This window comes from Brassica napus, chromosome A9 (assembly GCF_020379485.1).
Source record: "Brassica napus cultivar Da-Ae chromosome A9, Da-Ae, whole genome shotgun sequence".
Taxonomy (NCBI): domain Eukaryota; kingdom Viridiplantae; phylum Streptophyta; class Magnoliopsida; order Brassicales; family Brassicaceae; genus Brassica; species Brassica napus.
The window spans coordinates 41,013,002-41,032,487 of record NC_063442.1 but is presented as its reverse complement, the minus strand read 5'-3'; the positions used below and the strand labels follow the sequence as shown (position 1 = coordinate 41,032,487).

Here is a 19,486-nt window from a genome sequence, read left to right as displayed (position 1 = left end):
TGGTAACTTTTTTTTGTTAACGTGCGCTTTAAGAAAAGCCTAATTCACAAGATTCTTTAGATAACATACGAAACCTCAACGTAAGTACATACATTTTACTTAACGTATTACTAATCTCTTGTTCACTCATGTGGATAACATAAACAGATCTGTATATATATTTAATTGATAATGAACGATGGATGTCAATTAATTCATCAAGAATCTTGATTCTTATTATTGAATCGAATTGAGAAAGAAAATGTTCAGAGCTTTCGAATAAAAATACAAAGCATGCCAATTTGAAATAGCCTAAACGGACTGGAATTTCTTTATTGTCCCACTAGTTTTACTATAGATATACTTAATAGATTTTAATTTAACTGAACCAAATTAAAGACAAAATGTTTGTTTTTGGTTTGTAACATTTTTCAGCACTATGAGGTTTAACTGGAAATCTATTGTGGGTTTTTTTCTCTCTAAATCAATTAATTTCATCATTTGGATAACATAAACCTCAACGTAAGTACATACATTTAACTGTTACTATTGAGGTTTCCATATACTTAATAGATTTGCTAGTTGCACAAAAAAAAATATAATAATAGATTTGCTAAGTCCTTACTGGTACTAACTTCTGCAAAGCTCTATGATTTAACAATTTGTGGGTTTTTTTCTCTCTAAATCATTTGAGCTACTTATTGAGTTTCTGACAAAAGATTGGGTAGGTGTCTGGAAAATTATCAGAAACGCAATAAATAGCTCAAATGATTTAGAGAAAATAAATTTCTTTAATCTGAAATAATTTACTATGTAAACAGAAGTCAGAATCAAGATTTTAGCAGCACTATGCAAAGGAAACTGTAACACATTATTAATGTTTTTCACTATATGTCATAAAGGAATAATAAAAATCAAGAAATCTATTGAAATTTATAGATTCGAATCTGTTTCTTATATACAAAGCACCTTTGCTTTAAATTTTTCGAATGATCAGATGAGCTCCATGTTGTGGGAATGTTGTTGCAGCTGGGAAAGGAGCATGAGTATACGATGGAGATAGCTCTACACTAAACCTTTGAAGAACCGTTGCTACAAAGAGCTTAGCTTGCAACATGGAGAAGTTCTGACCAATACAAGTCCGAGGTCCAGAGCTAAAAGGCAAAAAAAAGAGTCTTCCTTTGGTTGCACTTGCAACTCCATTGATGAATCTTTCGGGCTTAAACTGTTTCACATCGTCTCCCCATAGATCAGGATCATGGTGCACCAATAGCATTGGTATTGTGATCACAACTCCTTCGGGTAAAGAGAATCTCTCTAGCTTCACTTCTTGTTTAGTTATCCGGCATGTGAAGTAAGCTGGTGAATAGAGTCTAAGCACTTCATGCAGGATCATTGATACCTATTAATGGCCCAAAATCAGAAGAAAAGGTTATAAACAATTAATTTTTATGTGTAGTGTGTGGTTTGATCGGTTTTGAAAATGTTTACTTACAACTTTCAAGTGGCTTAACCCTTCAAAATCTGGCTCATTGTTACCAAACGCCTTAGAGATCTCATCTCTTGCTTTGTTTTGCCAGTCTTGGTGTTGGCTTAGAGCAACAAGAGTCCAAAGAAACAATGAAGAAGTCACGTTTTGACCAGCTAGATAGAAAGCCTTGCAGTCATCTATCAGATCATCGAGACTAAGCCCTGAATCTGGTCCTTGTTCTTTTACTTGCTTTGTATTTGAGTCTAACATGGAGCACAACAAGTCGCTGTTTTTGTCAGTAGCTCTTCCTCTTTTTATCTCCTTCTCTTTTGTTTCAATCATATCTTTAAACATAGCCCTCATGTCCCTTTCAGTTTCTCTCAACCTCTTGTTGAACTTTGTTGGCAAATATCTGCAAATTGCAAATACAAAAAAACTGATATTAGTATTAGAATAACTTGAAAAGTGAGATGTGTATCTTGTGGACAAGCTATTATTAGCAGTAAAATTTGATTATGAGGTGAAATTTGTGAATACAAACCGAAAAATATTATAAAAGTTATATATATTCTGATAAAGGTTAGTTGATTTATATATATATATATATACTATCGATTTAGATAAATCTTATTTTCATTTGAGATATGTTTAATTCTTATGTATAATTCACCAAAGAGGCAACTCATATTTCTTTCTCTAATTCGACAATAAAAATCAGCAAGATTAGCTTTACGGTTCCAGACTCGGTTGATAAATTAAAAAGAAAAGACATTTTGCTTACTTTGATCCAGGAATGTAGACAGAACGAATAGCTTGGAGACCAAGATCGATCTGTTCTTGTTGGATTTCGAAGATCTTGATGCCATCTTTGTAGGAATCACCAAAAGAAGCACGAGCAAGCATGTTTCTTGTTAAGTCATGACAGTAAGTCCATGAATCAAGTTCTACTGTTCCTTTTGCTGAAGCTAGTTTATCCCATTCTTCTAGCATCTCTTTGCAACTCGAGTTGAATGCTGGAAGGATACTCTGTACATTTTGGAAACAAGATATTAAATATAGTTCAATTTGAAAAAAAAATAAAACTAAAACCATTCATACAAAACTTCGCATAAATGGAGATTTATATATAACCTACCAATGATTTTTTTTGTTAAAAATAATAAATGCAGGTATGTAATATTGATAAATGGCAAAAAAGTTGATGTACTTGGACATTTTTTATTTTTTAAATATGATTTCACCTTTTTGTAGTGTCTTTTTCTGTTATTTCGCTTTTAGACTTTTTATAGTTTGGTCGGTATTTGGTGGCGTGGCGTGGCTTCTAGTTATTTGCGAACTTTTTCTCTGTTTGTTCTTTTTCTTCAAATACGTTTTTGTAAAAAAAAAAAATTTTGGAAACATATTGATTAATAATCATTTAAAAAGATTTAAATAAATGTTTTCTATTTATTTATTGTTGTTTAAATCTCTCAACCACCAAGACTTCTTTCAAACTCATCTAGCTTTTTTTTCGGAAAAGAGGAAAAAGAGAATGAAACTGATGAGAATCTAAAGAATGAGACGAAAATGACGTCCATAAAGTTCACATCGTGGTTATGAGAGTCAAAATGTGCAGTGTGTATATTCATTTATTAATTTACCAAAAACAAAATTGTTAAAAATACCTTTAAATTGTCGATACGAAAAGCAGGATTAAGAATGCTTCGATGTTTGGACCATTCAGGACCTTCGTGATTGAGAAGACCACTGAGGAAAACATGACTGTGTGATCCAATCTTTGGTTTTGGAAAGAGTTCGTGTCTTGACATTATCTCTCGTAGTGTCTCTGGATCCATTACTATCACGTTCGGGTACGGTCCGTACCATGTGAAACACTTCTTCCCTGTTAAAACAAATAGTATATAAATTATTTATTACCATATGTTATAGTTTAAGTTTAACTATATTATATCTGCATATGAAACAAAACTCACACAAGAATGTACTGGAGACAATATATGATATGCTAAAGAATATTATTATTGTATTATTTGTGAGCTAGATTTCGATTATAACCAGAAATAGATATCAGATTTAGATCTTAATTATGCAATTATGCAAATAAATATATTATAATATATATACACAGCTAACTCTTTTAATCCCTGGCTCTGAATCTCTCTGTTCATTTCATTCCTTGAAAAATAGAAATTCAAGATGAAGAAGATGAGCAACTCTTAACCAAATGAATACAAAAAGACGAATCTAACAAAAGACCAGGTCTAGCTTGGTTTTATATAGTTAGATTCACATCTTCTTCAGATAGTCATACTAAAAACAACACTTTAAAGCTTGAGAATTAAGCTGAGTTTGATGTATCATACCATGATTTATAACAGTGTGATGGATAAAAGGCATCATGCGAGGGACAAAATCAGCTGTGAGAGGAAGAGGAAGAGAGTGAGCAACTTGATCCATCTGATTACTCTCTCTCATGTCTCCCATCAAAATTCTGTAAGAATTCCCAGAAAATCCTTGTTTCTTCAGATATTTCTCCAACCTCTTTGGCCTTAACCAAACCCAGTTCACAGCTCTCCATACCCAATTCAGTATCAAGACCAAAAACCCGATCAATAACACATTCTTTACTGAAATTATCTCAATCATCTTGTGTTCTTGATCTACGATGAAGAGGAGAGGAAGAGAGAAAGAAAGGAGACAAGACTATAATGATGATGCTTAAAATTTCATCAGTTGACTATATATGTTGGAGGCAGCTGTATATCTCTCTATATATATGCCTGAATAGATATACTGTATAATAAAAATGTGATAAAACTTGTTTGTAGAGAGAAGATATATGTAATAACTCGCTGTATGTGCAACTGGCAACGAATTTATAACAACAAGTTTCTGGTGTATAATTTCCAAAAATTTAATTTTGTCTTCCTTTCCTTACGCTACATGCATGTGGCTTTATTGCATGAGTATTTAGTGTATTTTTATCTTTTAATTTTAATATATACTCTATGATACTTCTATATTTACTTATCCTTTTCTTGTTGGTGTCTGTTTTTGTCGTAATTGCCTACGTTTGAGAAAGGAGAATTCCCACGCAATTGTCACCTTAATTTAATATTTTATTTGTTTTATCCCTTTCAGTTTTCTTGAGCTATATTCAGGTAGATGATTTGAAGCGAACCTTGAAATTTACTACATTTAAAACTTAAAAAAGTAACTAATTACCAAATATATTGATTTGTTAGTGTTAAATTAATTTAATCGCAGACAATAAATATGAAACCAGGTGGCGTTGTTCTTTGGAGACGCTGAATAGCAATGTCAACTCTCTTACGAAACGCATGTGATATATAATATCAATAATAGTATAAGGTGATGTTCGTCCAACCATATCAATTAATTTTAATTTTAATAATATAATGCACTTACGCGTAGACTAGGGTCATTATCATTTACTAAACTCAACGTAAGACAAAGTAGAGCTACCGGCTACGGACGTTGTTGGTTGATTAAAATAGTTATAACGTAAGCTTATTTGATTAGCTATACTAGTTTATTCTTTTGTTCAAGAAATAATAAATAGACTTGGATTAAAGAACTTGTCGCGAAGCTAAACATACTTTACTTATGAGTTATGAACTTATGAGAAGTATTCATAAAAATCCTTGAAATAAATAAAAGTAAATAAGCATACTACCTGAAATTAATATTATGTAGTGGAGATTAGAAAAAATATACGTTATGAAAAGTAAAGAAGTCTAGTCATGTTTAGGGAAGTAATTTGCATTGTTCAACCAATGTGTGCCATTATATGCGTCTACACGTATTTCTCTACGTCCCTGGATAAAAAGTTTAGTAATGAATTCAATATTGTAACAACATGTTTGAAAAGCTTACTAAAAGTCTAGTCATAGTCAGATCGGCCTTTATTATGACATTTGAAAAGGTGGTCTTTATTTGTTGTAGTCTGAAATCCCAAATATGTGTCGTTTGTACAGAATAAATGGGATTTTGTTGTATTGGTTCAGACAAAACATAACAATTCTTCTTTGAAAACAGCTGAGAATGTGTATATATTGTTGCAAAAAAACAAAAGTTGGTTAGAGAAAAGAAATTATTCCTAATTTTCTTGACTTTGTACCAATTATACTGTGTGAACAAAAATATATTGACTTTCATCAGAAATAGAACCTTGAAAACGTGAGAAATATATTATGAAAAGTTAAAATAATCACCACAATTATCAATTCCAAGAAATTAGAAACGAGGAAACTATGTGGATTAAAAACGCATACCTAGTACCTATACAATATTAAGAAAACTAGACTGTGAACATTTTAGTTTTATAAGAATAAACCAGTTTAGTTTTTAAGAATAAAATATTAATGATGAAATATTTCTGTTATAACAGTGCATTTTAGTAAACCTTGTAATCTGTTTTTCTTGGAGGTCTAATATTCCCTTCATTTTGTCTCCAAAATATTATTTTTCTTAAATCATCTTCAATGATTCATTCTATTTTTTTCTAAAATATAATAGTACTATTATAAAGTAGCTCTATAATAGAGTAATTATATAATATAGTTAGATTCTAATCTAATAGTACTTTATTTTAAAACGAAAATAAAATGATAAAAAAATGGATAATAATCCATCCTTTATTATACGATAGAGTAGAAAATAGAATTAGGTTGAAGTATTTTTACTTTAACCTCTATTTTAGAGTGAGGTTAGAGATATTCTTACTAAACAATCGTTATTCATTCGGAGTCAATGGTTTCATGACACTAACTCATGTTGAAGGTTAATATTGGACGCAATCAAATAAAACAGTGGTTTTAAATTCTCAAAATTTTAACAACTAATAGACATAAATATGAATTTATAAATTATAAAAATATTATCAAATTTTTACGAAATTGTCTATAGCATGTTGGGACAAGAGTAGCTGTATTAGTGTTGACATGAAGCAATAAAAAGCAAGAGTAAAGACATGAAGAACCTGATTGATCATGGACAAGAGATCATGGACAAGAGATCATGGACAGGAAATCATGGACAGAAGATCATGGACAGGAAATCATGGACAGGAAAACTGAGGCAAGAAATGAGTTGTGGAGACTAATATGGACGTTGGAAACCTCTAAGAAGTCAAGGTAACCAGTTTGAATTCAAAAGAAATGATCTGGTTTGAATTAGACAAGATGAAGTCACATGTGTTGCTTTGGAGAAGCAGCTGAACTTGTTACTTTCACTCAAGCAGGCTGTGCATGTTTATCTTGCATAGTAATTGCTTAATCATGTGTATTGCCTATTTAAAGGCTTTTCCATCACTTGTAACAAAAAAATCGAGTATCAATACAAGTTTCTCTCAGTCTAAATTTGTGGTTCTCTCTCTCTATCTTGTGTCTAAACAATATTCACAATGTAGAGAGTTAAACATTATGGTTTAGAGGCTGCCTTAACTCTTTCTCTCTTAAGGCAGCCTAATACTTGTAAAACTCAGTCTAAACTCTTCTTTATCTCTTTTTAAACTCTAGCTTACTGATTCTAAATCTCATTCATCTTAAGTGTACAAACTCTAAAGTGTTGTGTGACTTCTCAAGGATTAGATTCAAACTAGAGATTCTCTACATTATATAATCAGTTTACTGTCTAGAATTCTTGATTATATTTATGCTTTGTGTGAGGATTCAATCACAAGTTGGTTGTCTCTGATCTTGAATGGTGAGTTCCTGTTGTATGGTTGAAGGGGATTCAGTTACAAGTTAACTGAATACTCTCTTGACATGAGTATAATATACCTTGGAGGTGTAATAATTCTCTTATTTTATCTCATCCTAAATGTGTTTTTTTTTAATCTTCCTTTAGTTGTAAACATATTATTAAGCAATCGTTATTAATTCAGAGCCAATGGTTTCGAGACAGCAAACTCATGTTTACTGGCATTACAAAATGTTCGTTTTACTAAGGACATAGGGTTGGGCCCACACCCACACAACAAAAGAGTTCAAAAAGGAAGAAGATGAGAGATCACGTGAGACTGTGAGAGTTACAAAGAAATAGCACGTGAGAAAGTTATGGGCTCTGAAATACAAATAAAAACGCCCATCTTATCTAAAAAGCCCAAACGAATTGTTCATATTTATACTCCGATACGCTTCGACGTCGGCGAGTTGCAATAAAAATCATTCGCAGAGCTTTTCGGATCTGTTGATTCGCCATGGACGAGTATCAAGAGATGGAGAGGTTCGGCATGGAGAACGACTTCGAAGGAGGCCGCTGGGAGAACGGCGAGTTCGTATACGAAAAGCGGAAGGAGAAGCGGAAACAAACCAAGCACGACGCTACTTACGGAGTCTTCGCCGAGAGCGATTCGGATTCCGACGATTCCAGCGGCGGAGGAGGTCGGAGGAAGAAGAATCGCAGGGATCTGGATTCGGGAAGGAAGGCCGACTTAACCAAGCCTGTCAATTTCGTTTCTACAGGTACTGTTATGCCGAATCAAGAGATTGATAGGGATGCTAGGGAACCTAATGAGGAGGATGATATGGTTGTTGATGATGATAGTGAAGTTAGAGGTGGATTGGGTGCTGGAAGGTCAGGTTTAGGGTTAGGGTTTGGGGGATTAGGTTTTGATGATGAGGATAGTCTTTTACCTGGTGCTTTTGGGAAGAAGATAGCTGAGGGGGCGAAGATGAGAGAGAAGGCTAAGATGGAGAAGAGAGGTCAAGAGGGTGGTGCAAAGGGAGGGAAGAAGGAGGGTTTAGGTGGTAGTGATATAGGTAAGTTTGAGAAGGCTACTAAAGGAATTGGTATGAAGCTTCTTGAGAAGATGGGGTACAAAGGAGGTGGTCTTGGGAAGAACCAGCAGGGTATTGTGGCTCCTATTGAAGCTCAGCTGAGGCCGAAGAATATGGGTATGGGGTATAACGATTTCAAGGAGGCAAAGTTGCCTGATTTAAAGAAGGTGGAGGAGAAGAAGACTGTTACGGTTGGTTGGAATGATCAGAGTCATGGTGATAGAGGAGGGAAAAATCTCTGGAAGAAGAAGAAGGCGAGGAAGGAAGTTTATGTCACTGCAGAGGAGCTGTTGGAGAAGAAGCAGGAAGAGGGTTTTGGTGGTGGGCAGACCATTATTGATATGCGAGGACCACAGGTTCGGGTTGTGACGAATTTGGAAAATTTAGATGCTGAGGAGAAAGCTAGAGAAGCAGATGTTCCAATGCCGGAGCTACAACACAACTTGCGACTGATTGTTGATTTGGTGGAACATGAAATTCAAAAGATTGATAGGGACTTGAGGAACGAGAGAGAATCAGCCTTGAGCTTGCAGCAGGAGAAGGAGATGCTTATAAAGGAGGAAGAGAAGCAAAAAGCGCACTTAGACAACATGGAGTATATCGCAGATGAGATAAGTCGAATCGAACTGGAGAATACGTCTGGGAGTTTGACGCTGGACTCGCTTGCAAATCGTTTCGAGGACCTGCAAACAACCTATCCTCATGATTATATGCTCTGTAACTTGTCCACCATCGCTTGCTCACTGGCCTTGCCTCTCTTTATCAGAATGTTTCAGGGTTGGGACCCTCTTAGGGATGCAGGGCATGGTCTGAAGGCTATATCTTCGTGGAGAAAGCTTTTGGAAGTGGAGGAAAATCAAAATATATGGGTAATCTCGACGCCTTACAGTCAACTAGTTTCTGAGGTAGTGTTACCTGCTGTGCGTATAGCTGGCATCAATACCTGGGAACCTAGAGACCCTGAGCCGATGCTTAGATTCATAGAGACATGGGAAGATCTGCTGCCTTCATCTGTCATGGATACGATTTTGGACACAGTAGTGCTGCCAAAACTGTCAACAGCTGTTGAATATTGGGACCCACGAAGGGAAGTTGTTGCGATCCATGTTTGGGTACATCCTTGGTTGCCAAGACTTGGTCAGAAGTTGGAGTTTCTGTATCAGATCATTCAGATGAAACTGAGTAATGTTCTTGATGCTTGGCATCCTAGTGATCCATCCGCCTACACTATTCTTTCTCCATGGAAGACTGTTTTTGATGCTACAAGCTGGGAACAGCTTATGCGACGTTACATAGTCCCCAAACTTCAGCTGGCCTTGCAGGAGTTTCAGGTGAATCCGGCAAACCAGAATTTAGACCAGTTCAACTGGGTTATGAAGTGGGCATCTGCAGTGCCGATACACCTAATGGCTGATCTGATGGAGAGGTTCTTCTTCCCGAAATGGCTGGATGTGTTGTACCACTGGTTGCGTGCCAAACCGAGGTTCGACGAGATCCACAACTGGTACTACGGCTGGAAAAAGTCATTCCCGCAAGAGCTTTCAGCAAACGAGAGGATCCGAATCCAGTTGAAGCGTGGTTTAGATATGTTGATGGAAGCTGTTGAAGGAGTTGAAGTGTCTCAGCCAAGGGCGAAGGCACAAGAGCAGAGACACTTTGAGCCGGCTCGGGCTCAGGCCAAGGCTCAGATGGATAGCAACGAGGTGCTGACTTTGAAAGAAGTGTTGGAAGTGTTTGCGCAAGAGAAGGAGTTGCTGTTTAAACCTAAGCCGAATAGAATGCACAATGGTCTTCAGATATATGGGTTTGGGAATGTGAGTGTGGTGATAGACTCGGTGAACCAGAAGCTGTTGGCTCAGAAAGATGGAGGGTGGTATCTTGTAACTCCTGATGACTTATTGAGGATGCACAACAATGCAAGTGTCTCTGGAAAACGTTAGGCTTTACACTTTTTAATTAATGTAAGGTTCTGTTGTATTGCTATCACACTTGGTTGGCAAATAACTTTTATAAGTTTACATCATTTTTCTCTATGTTTCGAAGGAGTTCATAGAAGAAGTACGAAGATAATAAAAATACAGAACACAATGTTTATCGGCATCTATACAAACGTTCTGAATCAACCATAGATATAAACGAATGATCATCAATCTTCTGCTCCTTTAGATACACCAAGAATAACAGCGATCGTGGCAAGAATAGCCTGAAAGTGTGTTTAATACATCTCAATCAATTTGATCAGAGTCAGATTGCAATCCGAGGACAAACATGAAGAGAGGAGACTCTCGGATAACTTACAGCGATGGTGCAAGCAATGTAACCTGGTTTCTCCCTGTGGTCAACCCTCCTTCCAACTATCATGATGCCCATTCCGACATACCAAGGTATTCCTCCAAGGAAAAAACCAACTATGAACCTTCAATAAGGATCAAGCACAAACTCTATATGAGATACCAAACAAGCAAGATCTTTGTTTGAAAGTTGTTGCTAGTGGGACATTGTTAAAAAAAGCAAGTGTAGCTGCCATGTGAAGACAGAGAGAGAGATGCAAAAGGAACTTACAAGAACCATCCAAGACCAATTCCACAGCAAGAAAGGCGGCGTTGTCTCACAGTCACAGGTCTTCCTTCAGCAATGCCATAGACTGACAACAGTAAAGAATAAACATAACATTTGAACAAGAAGAAGAGAGAATGAGAAATGACACAATTTCCCTTGTGGGATTATTACACAAACCGAAACAAACTAACAGTTACTAGATCTCAAAAGCTCCAAAATTTAAACTATACTTTGGCTTGTGACTATGCCATTCAAAAGTCAGCAAACATACTGTTGATCAAACAACCCCTAAATTGCATCAAGTTTCTAAATTCTCAATGCAGAATACTGAGGAAGAGAGTCATCATGATCGTCAACTTAAAACATTAATTCTCCAAATATGTAAATCAGCACATCAAATTCAGCAAAGAGAAGCTACCTGGAACAGAATGATAACCATGGACGTAATGAGGAGCGGAGGAATCGTAAACTCCAGGAGGCGGCGAAGGTTGAGGATAATTGGAAACACCTTGAAACGTACCGTATTGATGATGATGATGATGCTGGTTAACTTCTTCCTCAGCAAATCCTTTGCTTTTATCTTCTTCTGCTTGACCCATCTTTCTTCTTCGTTTTTTTCGTCTCGATCGTTCTTTCTGACTCGGTCGAGATGGAAAGTGTTGCCGCGTTGAAGTCTTTTTATTTTAGTTTTTTTCAAATCAGCTATTTTATAATTCGCTTATAGATCCCGGGATAATGTGTATTTTCCAGTATGGACCCAGAGTTTTTATTATATGTCTTGACAGCCCACGTACTGCAATGTTTTGAGTAAATGTGTTTAATAAATAAGCTTAATTATTTATATTTAAAATATTTATGTACAGATATTAAGAGATTTTGTCATTCGTATATATTAGATTTTAGAGTAATATTCATTAATTGAACATTTAAATATCCAATTTTAAATACATAAACAAAAAAACCACAACATCAATAATTGAAATCCAAAGGGAATATTATTTATAGTTTCAAAAATCTTATGAAAACATGTGGTGTGTTATGATGACACTATTAAATTCATCCATAGAAGCTTCAAGTTTCATGGGAAGGATTAATGGAATTAACTAATTGCTCCTAATCATTTAAGTTTTATGTTGATTCCCTTCCATCCAACTAATTAATCATAAAAAATAATAACATCACCTTCAATTATTTTGTTCTTATTATTCAAGTAGAAATCTGTCTCTATAAGCAATTCGCTGTCGCTGCCTTCATTTTTTTCTTTATTTGAATTTGGTAAATAAGCCCTGTTCGTTTGGTTGCCGCAGGTTTCGGCGTCAGCGGCAGCGGCAGCGTCAGCGGCGGCGGCAGCGTCAATGAAGACAGTTGTTGTTCGTTTCGCAGACGCTGACGCTGCCGCTGACGCTGCCGCATATCATATCGCGACCGCAGGTTTTATCGGCGTCAGCCGCAGGACGCAGCGTTCGGACGCTGCCGCTGCCGCCGGTTCCTGCGTCAACGAAACGAACAAGAGTTGACGCAGAATGTTGACGCTGCCGCTGCCGCCGGTACCTGCGGCAACCAAACGAACAGCCCTTTAGTCTTTTGTCAACTATCAATTTCGTTGTTAAGCTTTATATTACTTTCAATGAGTGGAACTTGTTTTCTCTTCTTTTCTCCACGTCTTTAGTGGAGCCTTTTGCCTTTAATTCTCAGTCTTCAAAGAAAAATAAACCTTGAAAGGTTAATATAATAGTACAAAAATATTAATTCAAATTTGTCTACACCTCCATTTGAATTATGCTACACACAGGAAAAAATCAAATAGTTGAAAAAACCAAATAACTTGAAGTAAGGAAAAATTCATTAGAGAGTTTGATGTATTCAAACTATATTAAAGCATGGGGATACATTACACATAAAATAGTATAATACATGTTCAGATTACTATTTCTCGTGATACAAAATGAAAAAGAAAAAAAACATTTCTGGATTCCGATGCATAAGATGTAATACTCTCTACCTACAGATTTCACCATTTACAAGTAGGAATGATCAAAGAAAAAAAAATGCAAAACATGAGGAGAAAGTGTGTAGTGAAAATAGAATCCAACCTTTGTTCAACAAGCACAAATATCATGGGAGCAATCTTGGCCACAATCATCACCATCCATAGAGCCAGAGAATCCTTGGTTACTTGAGACTGCAATGATCATTACCTTCTCATCATCTGGTTTAGCTTCTTCCGGTTCAATAAGATTCTTCCTGAGATCACTAAAATCCTGGTTTGTTGTCTCTGTCATGAAGCTATGAAGAATGGAGAAGCAAGTGAAACAAGCAAAAATTAGATTGATTGCAAATAAAGCGATGCATAGGATCACGACGATAGACGTATAAGTATCCATTCTTCTTGGGAATTGATCATGATAGTTGATTTACAAAAACCAGAATCAACTCAAATGGAGAAACCAAAGCTATTCTATTATCAAGAAAAGTGGAACCGGACCAATATATGTGTATACTGATTGATTATCTGGTCCCCTCCACAGATAGAAGAAGAAAGCTTAAAAAATCTGAAAATGTTTTGTGTCTACACATCACTTTATAAGAAGAAGAAAACTTAAAAGGATTCTTTTTTTTTTGTCACAAACTTAAAAGGATAAAGTATACAAATTATATATCTTTGGGTCTACGGTGGAAGATTTTTCAACGGATAAAGGTGGTAAGCATGACAAAAGCGTCTGTCTCTTTCTTTCCTTTTCACAAAATCTGTTAGTTTCTCACATAAGAAAAAAAGAATATCTTTTAATTATTTTTAATATTATACTTTACCACACATTTCTAAAATCTAAAGAACTTCAAGCACATAAATATGAAAGAGATTAGCAACTTCTATTTTGATTTCAGTAAAGTTTGATCTCACCTGCACACTTTCCATCAGAGTTTGGTAATAACATCTGAAAAGATCATCACCATAGATGTCTTTTTCAGTGACCAGGTCAGTGTTTGCCATTGAATCTGAGGTCTAGAAAAATAATTCTAATGAAAAGGGTATCTGATGATAGCAATCAATATGTGGCTCAAGTGGGATAATGATCAATTAACAAGGGTTTGAAGATTTCTAAATTAGATGTATACACCAAGAAAAGCATTACTACTAAGACTAAAATTTCATTTTTGAAAGAGAGCTTGTGGCAAATCTGAATTAGTAAAACTAGACTTGTTCTTCCACTTATCTGAACCATAGATAATTTATAGCAAATATCACACAACTTTATCATTGACTACTAGCATTTTCTTAACTGCAACTCCACTTATATCAATTTTTTTAATTAAGACTCAGAAATCTCCAACCTATTACATTAGTAACGTTCTGTAAGAGGAGCTATGAATTCAAGCCCCCATGAACAAAAAAATTTTAGTAAATGAAAGCTTAAAATTTACCTGATTATATAATCGTTGTCAACTCTTCAGCGCTTTGGACTTTCTCCTTACGATCTCGAACTTTGCCTAATTCATATAGCAAGAAAGTCGAAAATATAGATTAAAAGACATATATGCATCAAACGCAATTGACATTTGATCACAAAAGTCAAATCTTTTTAAAACATGGCAAGCTTAAACCAGGAATGTGTCAATGAGTTCCGTAAAATACAAAAAAAAAATTGCAGAAAAGAGATTCAAATGAGTAAGGCATACATCATATCCAAAACAGAGAACCACCAGCAGCTAAGAGCTGGGCAGTACTTTGTTTTATATTCAGCCATTACAGTTTTTTCATCATAATCCCAAAATTGAGTTAAAAACAAAAAAAAATTAAAAAGACAAATGCATAACGCTTTGAAATGATCTTAAACATGAAAACCATCGAGTTAAATGCATAGATTTCCTTAGTACTCTACAAAACATAAGGCAGTATAGGACTGATCATTGTAACTTTGATGTCATTGTGATTCTTCAGAGGCAAGCTAGAAATGAAGTAATCTCGAAGATAAAGATGTATATATGGCTAAGGCATAACGCACAATACATACCCGGGTTACAATACTCGTTCAAGAAAACCTATTTTCATTTCAGACATTTCGTCGAACAGTTTATGTGCATTTCTCAAAATCTCCCAAAACTAAAGAAACGACTTCGGCTTAGGACGTTTCGTAAACTGCGAGGGTTCGTTTCTGGGCCGAACCGTTCCGGGTCGGGTGGGTAATCGGCGTAGCTTCTCTCTCTCTAGTGCCTTGCCCTGCCCTGCCCGAGCATCAAACATGTCTGAACGTTTATCACACCGTCCACATATAGTCCGCTTAGTATTTATTACACAATGATCCCCTTAAAGTTTCATTTCTTATCGACTGATCCTTGTACTTTTATATATCAAAAATCACCCTTTAATTTGGTTCATTCCAGCGTTCGTTGATTATTATTACCTGTACAGCCGTACTAGACGTAGACGACCTCCTTTTCATAGGATTAGGCTTCTACTGTCGGTGAATCAAATCCCGCACGAGTTTATAACTATAATTTAATAATTATATCTTTATTTACAGAACCAGTCCAAAACTCTTCCATAATCAAAATAAAGACACTAAACATTTTATATTTATCAATCTTTTACTCTCTAGTTAGTTACTCGTCGTCAACACGACCTCGCTTCCAAACAAGTCAACCAATGGAAGAAGCTCAGCCGCAGCAGGACTCAATCTCCGACGATCCAAACCCCCGGAGGAGCTACTGGAGATGGAGGAAGCAAGACTTCTTCCCGGAGTTCTCTTTCCAGAGCCTCTCCTCCTACAAATCAGCTCTCTCCGCCACGTGTCCCCGCCTCGCGGACCGTCTCCTCGCGCGCTCCTCCGACGCCTACGAGATCGACGCCGCCCGCCGCGAGAGCGAGAACCCCATGCGCCGCTGCCTCACGTGGTGGGACCTCCTCTGGCTCAGCTTCGGCTCCGTGGTCGGGTCCGGCGTGTTCGTGATAACGGGCCAGGAGGCCCGCGTAGGAGCGGGCCCAGCCGTTGTGCTATCCTACGCCATCTCAGGCCTCTCGGCGTTATTATCAGTGCTATGTTACGCCGAGTTTGGAGTCGAGATTCCTGTAGCTGGAGGCTCCTTCTCTTACCTAAGGGTTGAGTTAGGAGACTTTATTGCTTTTATAGCTGCTGGGAATATTCTTCTCGAGGCTATCGTTGGTGCTGCTGGTTTAGGGAGGTCGTGGTCTAGTTATCTAGCTAGCTTGGTTAAGAATGATTCGGATTATTTTCGGATTAGAGTTGATTCCTTTGCTAATGGATTTGATCTTCTTGATCCGGTCGCTGTGGCGGTTCTTTTAGTTGCTAACGGTATAGCCATGAGTGGAACTAAGAGGACTTCGTGGCTGAACTTGATTACTTCCGTTGTAACGGTTTGTGTTATTGTGTTTATAGTTGTTGTTGGGTTTACTCATTCTAAAGCCTCAAACTTGGTTCCGTTTTTCCCTTACGGAGCGAAAGGCGTTGTTCAGTCGGCTGCTGTGGTGTACTGGTCGTACACCGGGTTTGATATGGTGGCCAACATGGCTGAGGAGACTGAGAAGCCGGCGAGGGATATACCGATTGGTTTGGTTGGGTCTATGTCTATGATCACTGTGGTTTACTGTTTGATGGCTTTGGCGTTGACTATGATGGTGAAGTACACTGAGATTGATCCCAACGCGGCGTATTCGGTTGCTTTTTCTCAGATTGGGATGAAATGGGCTAAGTATTTGGTTGGTATATGTGCTTTGAAGGGTATGACTACAAGCTTGCTTGTTGGTTCGTTAGGACAAGCTCGGTACACGACTCAGATTGCTCGGTCTCATATGATTCCTCCGTGGTTCGCTTTGGTTCATCCGAAAACGGGAACTCCTATTAACGCTACTCTCCTTGTGACCATACTCAGTGCAATTATCGCATTTTTCACCAGCTTAGATGTTCTTTCGAGCGTTTTCTCCTTTGCTACGCTATTCATTTTCATGCTCGTGGCTGTAGCGTTGCTAGTGAGACGTTACTACGTGAAGGATGTTACTCCTGAGAGTGGCTTGTTGAAGTTTCTTGGTTTCTTGTTTCTGATCATTGCTTCTTCGGTTGCGGTATCGGCGTTGTGGAACGCAGGCGTTAGAGGCTGGATCGGTTACGCGGTGACTGGAGTCTTATGGTTTATAGGGACCTTGGGGTTGGCATTGATACCGAAGTACCGTGTTCCTAAGGTCTGGGGAGTCCCTCTTGTTCCGTGGCTGCCATCGTTTTCTATAGCCATGAATCTTTTCCTTATAGGATCACTCGGTTATGTAGCGTTCTTGAGATTCATTATATGTACCATGGTGATGCTTTTGTACTACGTCTTTGTTGGTCTTCATGCAACTTATGATGTAGCTCATCAGCCCATGGAGGAAGCAAAGTTTGAAGGAGAGAGTTAACAACAGACAAAATCTATCGCTACACTTCGCTATGGTTTGGTAAATTGTATAAAATCACATGTTTTCTTTTGTAATTTCCAAATTCTTGTATTTTAGTTGCAATAATACTTGGATCGTTCCAACTTCATATTTTATCTTTCTTTTCATTTCTAATGTTGAAAACTTGTTGAAGAACGATGTTGTATCTTGACATCAATAACGTCTTTTTACATTTTTTTTTGTCATTCGTAGGATGTGGTGGTTTATGGAGAAACAACAAATATCGACTATTCTATAACTTACACAGAAAAATATCACTTATGGATGCTAAAATCTATTGTTATAGGTTTGATGATTTTTAGTGACATACAGATATCATTGTTATTCAGAAATTTTTATTTTTAATGATTCTATGATTCTACCAAAATATAGAATTGTTGGAATATGAATTCTAAACTATTTAAGTTATAAAGCAAAACTTTCAAAATATTTCATATATCCTTTAGATTTTTAAAATTATTCTAGTAAAATATTTATATCTACTTTATAAATATGAAAACTCATTATTAGAACTCTTTATACATTTATCAAATTTCTTATCTCTTAAAATCAACCAATTCTTCACAAATTCAACTTCTCTAAACAGCCCTAAATGATATTTTTACTTAGAGGAGTTATTTGAAATATAATAGGTGTAGAGTTTTGAGACACTAGAAGTTAAGAGATTTTCAGAAGATGAGTAAATTTAACAAATATTCGATGATTTTTTACTAAATATTGTGTATGAATTGTCATTGATTGTTATTGCTAATCATAGATTTTCATATTTTTGTCTTTCATACACATGTTTTCTAAACTTTCAAAACATTATTAAATAAGGTATAGTAATTTGGTTTTAAAATAGCTATTCACTTTTAATAATGGTTGTGTTTGTATTTAATGTTGATTTCCTTGATTTTTCTTTTAAGTTTTCCATTTTTCTCTTTCGACATTCAAAGAAAACATCTGAGAAGAAAATTAGCAAAAAAAAAATAAGGAAAATAAGAACATGATGTCCAAATCCGAATGACACAATCGATTATACTTCAAAAATAATATCTGACAAGAATTGTTTAGTTTAGAAGAAATTTTAAACACACAATTTTTGTATACTACCAAATTTTAATGACACGATCAAATATGCATCCAGAAATATGTACAACATTTTTGTGATGTTAAGTTATAATGAATGACCCCTAGATGATATTGATTGACCTTGCAAGGTAATTGAGTCCAACATAGTGTTATGCATAGTTCTCTTTCCCATTCTTTATCTCAACAGTGTTAGGAATAGTTTTTGCTGAATCCATGCATGCTTGTAAACCTGTATCAAATTGCTTTTGACAAAGTACACTAGTGGTTACCAGTTTTGAATGTCAAGATTTTTGTTTGTGATCTTGTGTTGTATATATGTTTGATTATTTTTTCAATCACAATATAGATACACCTTCTTCTCTGTGTGCTCAGGATATTAGTTTGGATAATGATCTCGTGGATTTGATCCAATTTCTTCACATGGGTTCCCTCTTCTCTCATGATGAATCTATTGAAGAATTCAACTCTTCTATGTCAGCACAAATTCAAGAGAAAGAGTGTGCCTTAACAACACATAAGGGTGCTCTCTGCAGTGATGGTTTGAATTATATCTCCTGGCTCAGGAGATCGATGACGACATCCATTGACTCTAGTAGAAAGTCGTTCTTGTGGCTTCAAAAACTACATTTCTCAACTTAAGAAGTGGTTAGAAGATTTAGATGAAAAAATTCACCTACTTCCGCCTTCTCACATAAAAATGTAAAGGCCAAGCTCAATCTACTGACGGAGATGCATTACTACACAACAAGTGCTGAAGGAGACTTAAAGTAAGTTTTTACCTTATCTCAGGTAATAAATTCCCCACATATCTAGGGTTTTGTTCTTTGAGATATTTAGGGTTTTGAGAGTTGTGTTCTTCACAATGATTTACATCTTACTTTGTTAGCAATACTTCTAATTTTCGTAAGTTTAGTGAATTATACGATTAATCGTAGCATCATCATTAACAACTCTGAATGAGCTTCATCTTCTCGTGTTGCCAGTTTGGACGGGATTGTTGCAGGCTTGGACAATTTGCGCTTTCGTGTAGACCTTTATTCAAAGAAGATTTAGTATAAGCGCCTTGTTCTTCTCATTATAAAGTTTCATGTTAATGATGGAGATTTGTTGAAGGTTTGTACATATTTTCTCTTCGGTCTGTATTTTTCTAAAACT

General features: G+C 36.1%; 5 protein-coding genes across 5 annotated transcripts; 2 read left to right on the top strand and 3 right to left on the bottom strand.

The window, feature by feature from the left end:
- Positions 1–801: 801 nt before the first annotated feature.
- On the bottom strand, positions 802–4,671 carry LOC106434905 (cytochrome P450 72C1). Its single transcript, XM_022691404.2, has 5 exons — positions 3,814–4,671; positions 3,115–3,332; positions 2,232–2,476; positions 1,475–1,862; positions 802–1,381 (listed from the first exon to the last, which is right to left on the bottom strand). The coding sequence occupies exons 1-5, from the start codon at positions 4,094–4,096 to the stop codon at positions 956–958; spliced, it is 1,560 nt and encodes a 519-aa protein (XP_022547125.2). The 5' UTR covers positions 4,097–4,671; the 3' UTR covers positions 802–955.
- A 2,924-nt stretch (positions 4,672–7,595) lies between these two features.
- LOC106434928 (septin and tuftelin-interacting protein 1 homolog 1) lies at positions 7,596–10,286 on the top strand. Its single transcript, XM_013875779.3, has one exon. The coding sequence runs from the start codon at positions 7,674–7,676 to the stop codon at positions 10,191–10,193; it is 2,520 nt and encodes an 839-aa protein (XP_013731233.2). The 5' UTR covers positions 7,596–7,673; the 3' UTR covers positions 10,194–10,286.
- LOC106434929 (60S ribosomal protein L18a-like protein) lies at positions 10,215–11,695 on the bottom strand. Its single transcript, XM_013875780.3, has 4 exons — positions 11,231–11,695; positions 10,816–10,897; positions 10,552–10,669; positions 10,215–10,456 (listed from the first exon to the last, which is right to left on the bottom strand). Exons 1-4 carry the CDS (start codon positions 11,409–11,411, stop codon positions 10,400–10,402), a joined length of 438 nt encoding a protein of 145 aa, XP_013731234.2. The 5' UTR covers positions 11,412–11,695; the 3' UTR covers positions 10,215–10,399.
- A 979-nt stretch (positions 11,696–12,674) lies between these two features.
- BNAA09G45160D lies at positions 12,675–13,291 on the bottom strand. Its single transcript, XM_013875757.3, has 2 exons — positions 12,906–13,291; positions 12,675–12,814 (listed from the first exon to the last, which is right to left on the bottom strand). The coding sequence occupies exon 1, from the start codon at positions 13,194–13,196 to the stop codon at positions 12,912–12,914; it is 285 nt and encodes a 94-aa protein (XP_013731211.2). The 5' UTR covers positions 13,197–13,291; the 3' UTR covers positions 12,675–12,814; positions 12,906–12,911.
- A 2,105-nt stretch (positions 13,292–15,396) lies between these two features.
- LOC106434894 (cationic amino acid transporter 8, vacuolar-like) lies at positions 15,397–17,429 on the top strand. Its single transcript, XM_013875743.3, has one exon. It carries the CDS (start codon positions 15,458–15,460, stop codon positions 17,216–17,218), a length of 1,761 nt encoding a protein of 586 aa, XP_013731197.2. The 5' UTR covers positions 15,397–15,457; the 3' UTR covers positions 17,219–17,429.
- Positions 17,430–19,486: the final 2,057 nt, after the last annotated feature.

What these genes read in the sequence shown, in the direction of transcription:
- LOC106434894 (XM_013875743.3), top strand. Translation starts at nt 15,458, where the DNA reads ATGGAAGAAGCTCAGCCGCAGCAGGACTCAATCTCCGACGATCCAAAC.
- LOC106434929 (XM_013875780.3), bottom strand. Translation starts at nt 11,411, where the DNA reads ATGGGTCAAGCAGAAGAAGATAAAAGCAAAGGATTTGCTGAGGAAGAA. An exon ending in ATTGGTCTTGGATGGTTCTT is followed by an intron (nt 10,670 to 10,815) that starts GTAAGTTCCTTT and finishes TCCTTATTGAAG; the next exon opens with GTTCATAGTTGGTTTTTTCC. An exon ending in ACATTGCTTGCACCATCGCT is followed by an intron (nt 10,457 to 10,551) that starts GTAAGTTATCCG and finishes ACACACTTTCAG; the next exon opens with GCTATTCTTGCCACGATCGC.
- BNAA09G45160D (XM_013875757.3), bottom strand. Translation starts at nt 13,196, where the DNA reads ATGGATACTTATACGTCTATCGTCGTGATCCTATGCATCGCTTTATTT.
- LOC106434928 (XM_013875779.3), top strand. Translation starts at nt 7,674, where the DNA reads ATGGACGAGTATCAAGAGATGGAGAGGTTCGGCATGGAGAACGACTTC.
- LOC106434905 (XM_022691404.2), bottom strand. Translation starts at nt 4,096, where the DNA reads ATGATTGAGATAATTTCAGTAAAGAATGTGTTATTGATCGGGTTTTTG. An exon ending in TCACACTGTTATAAATCATG is followed by an intron (nt 3,333 to 3,813) that starts GTATGATACATC and finishes TTGTTTTAACAG; the next exon opens with GGAAGAAGTGTTTCACATGG. An exon ending in GGTTAAGCCACTTGAAAGTT is followed by an intron (nt 1,382 to 1,474) that starts GTAAGTAAACAT and finishes GGCCATTAATAG; the next exon opens with GTATCAATGATCCTGCATGA.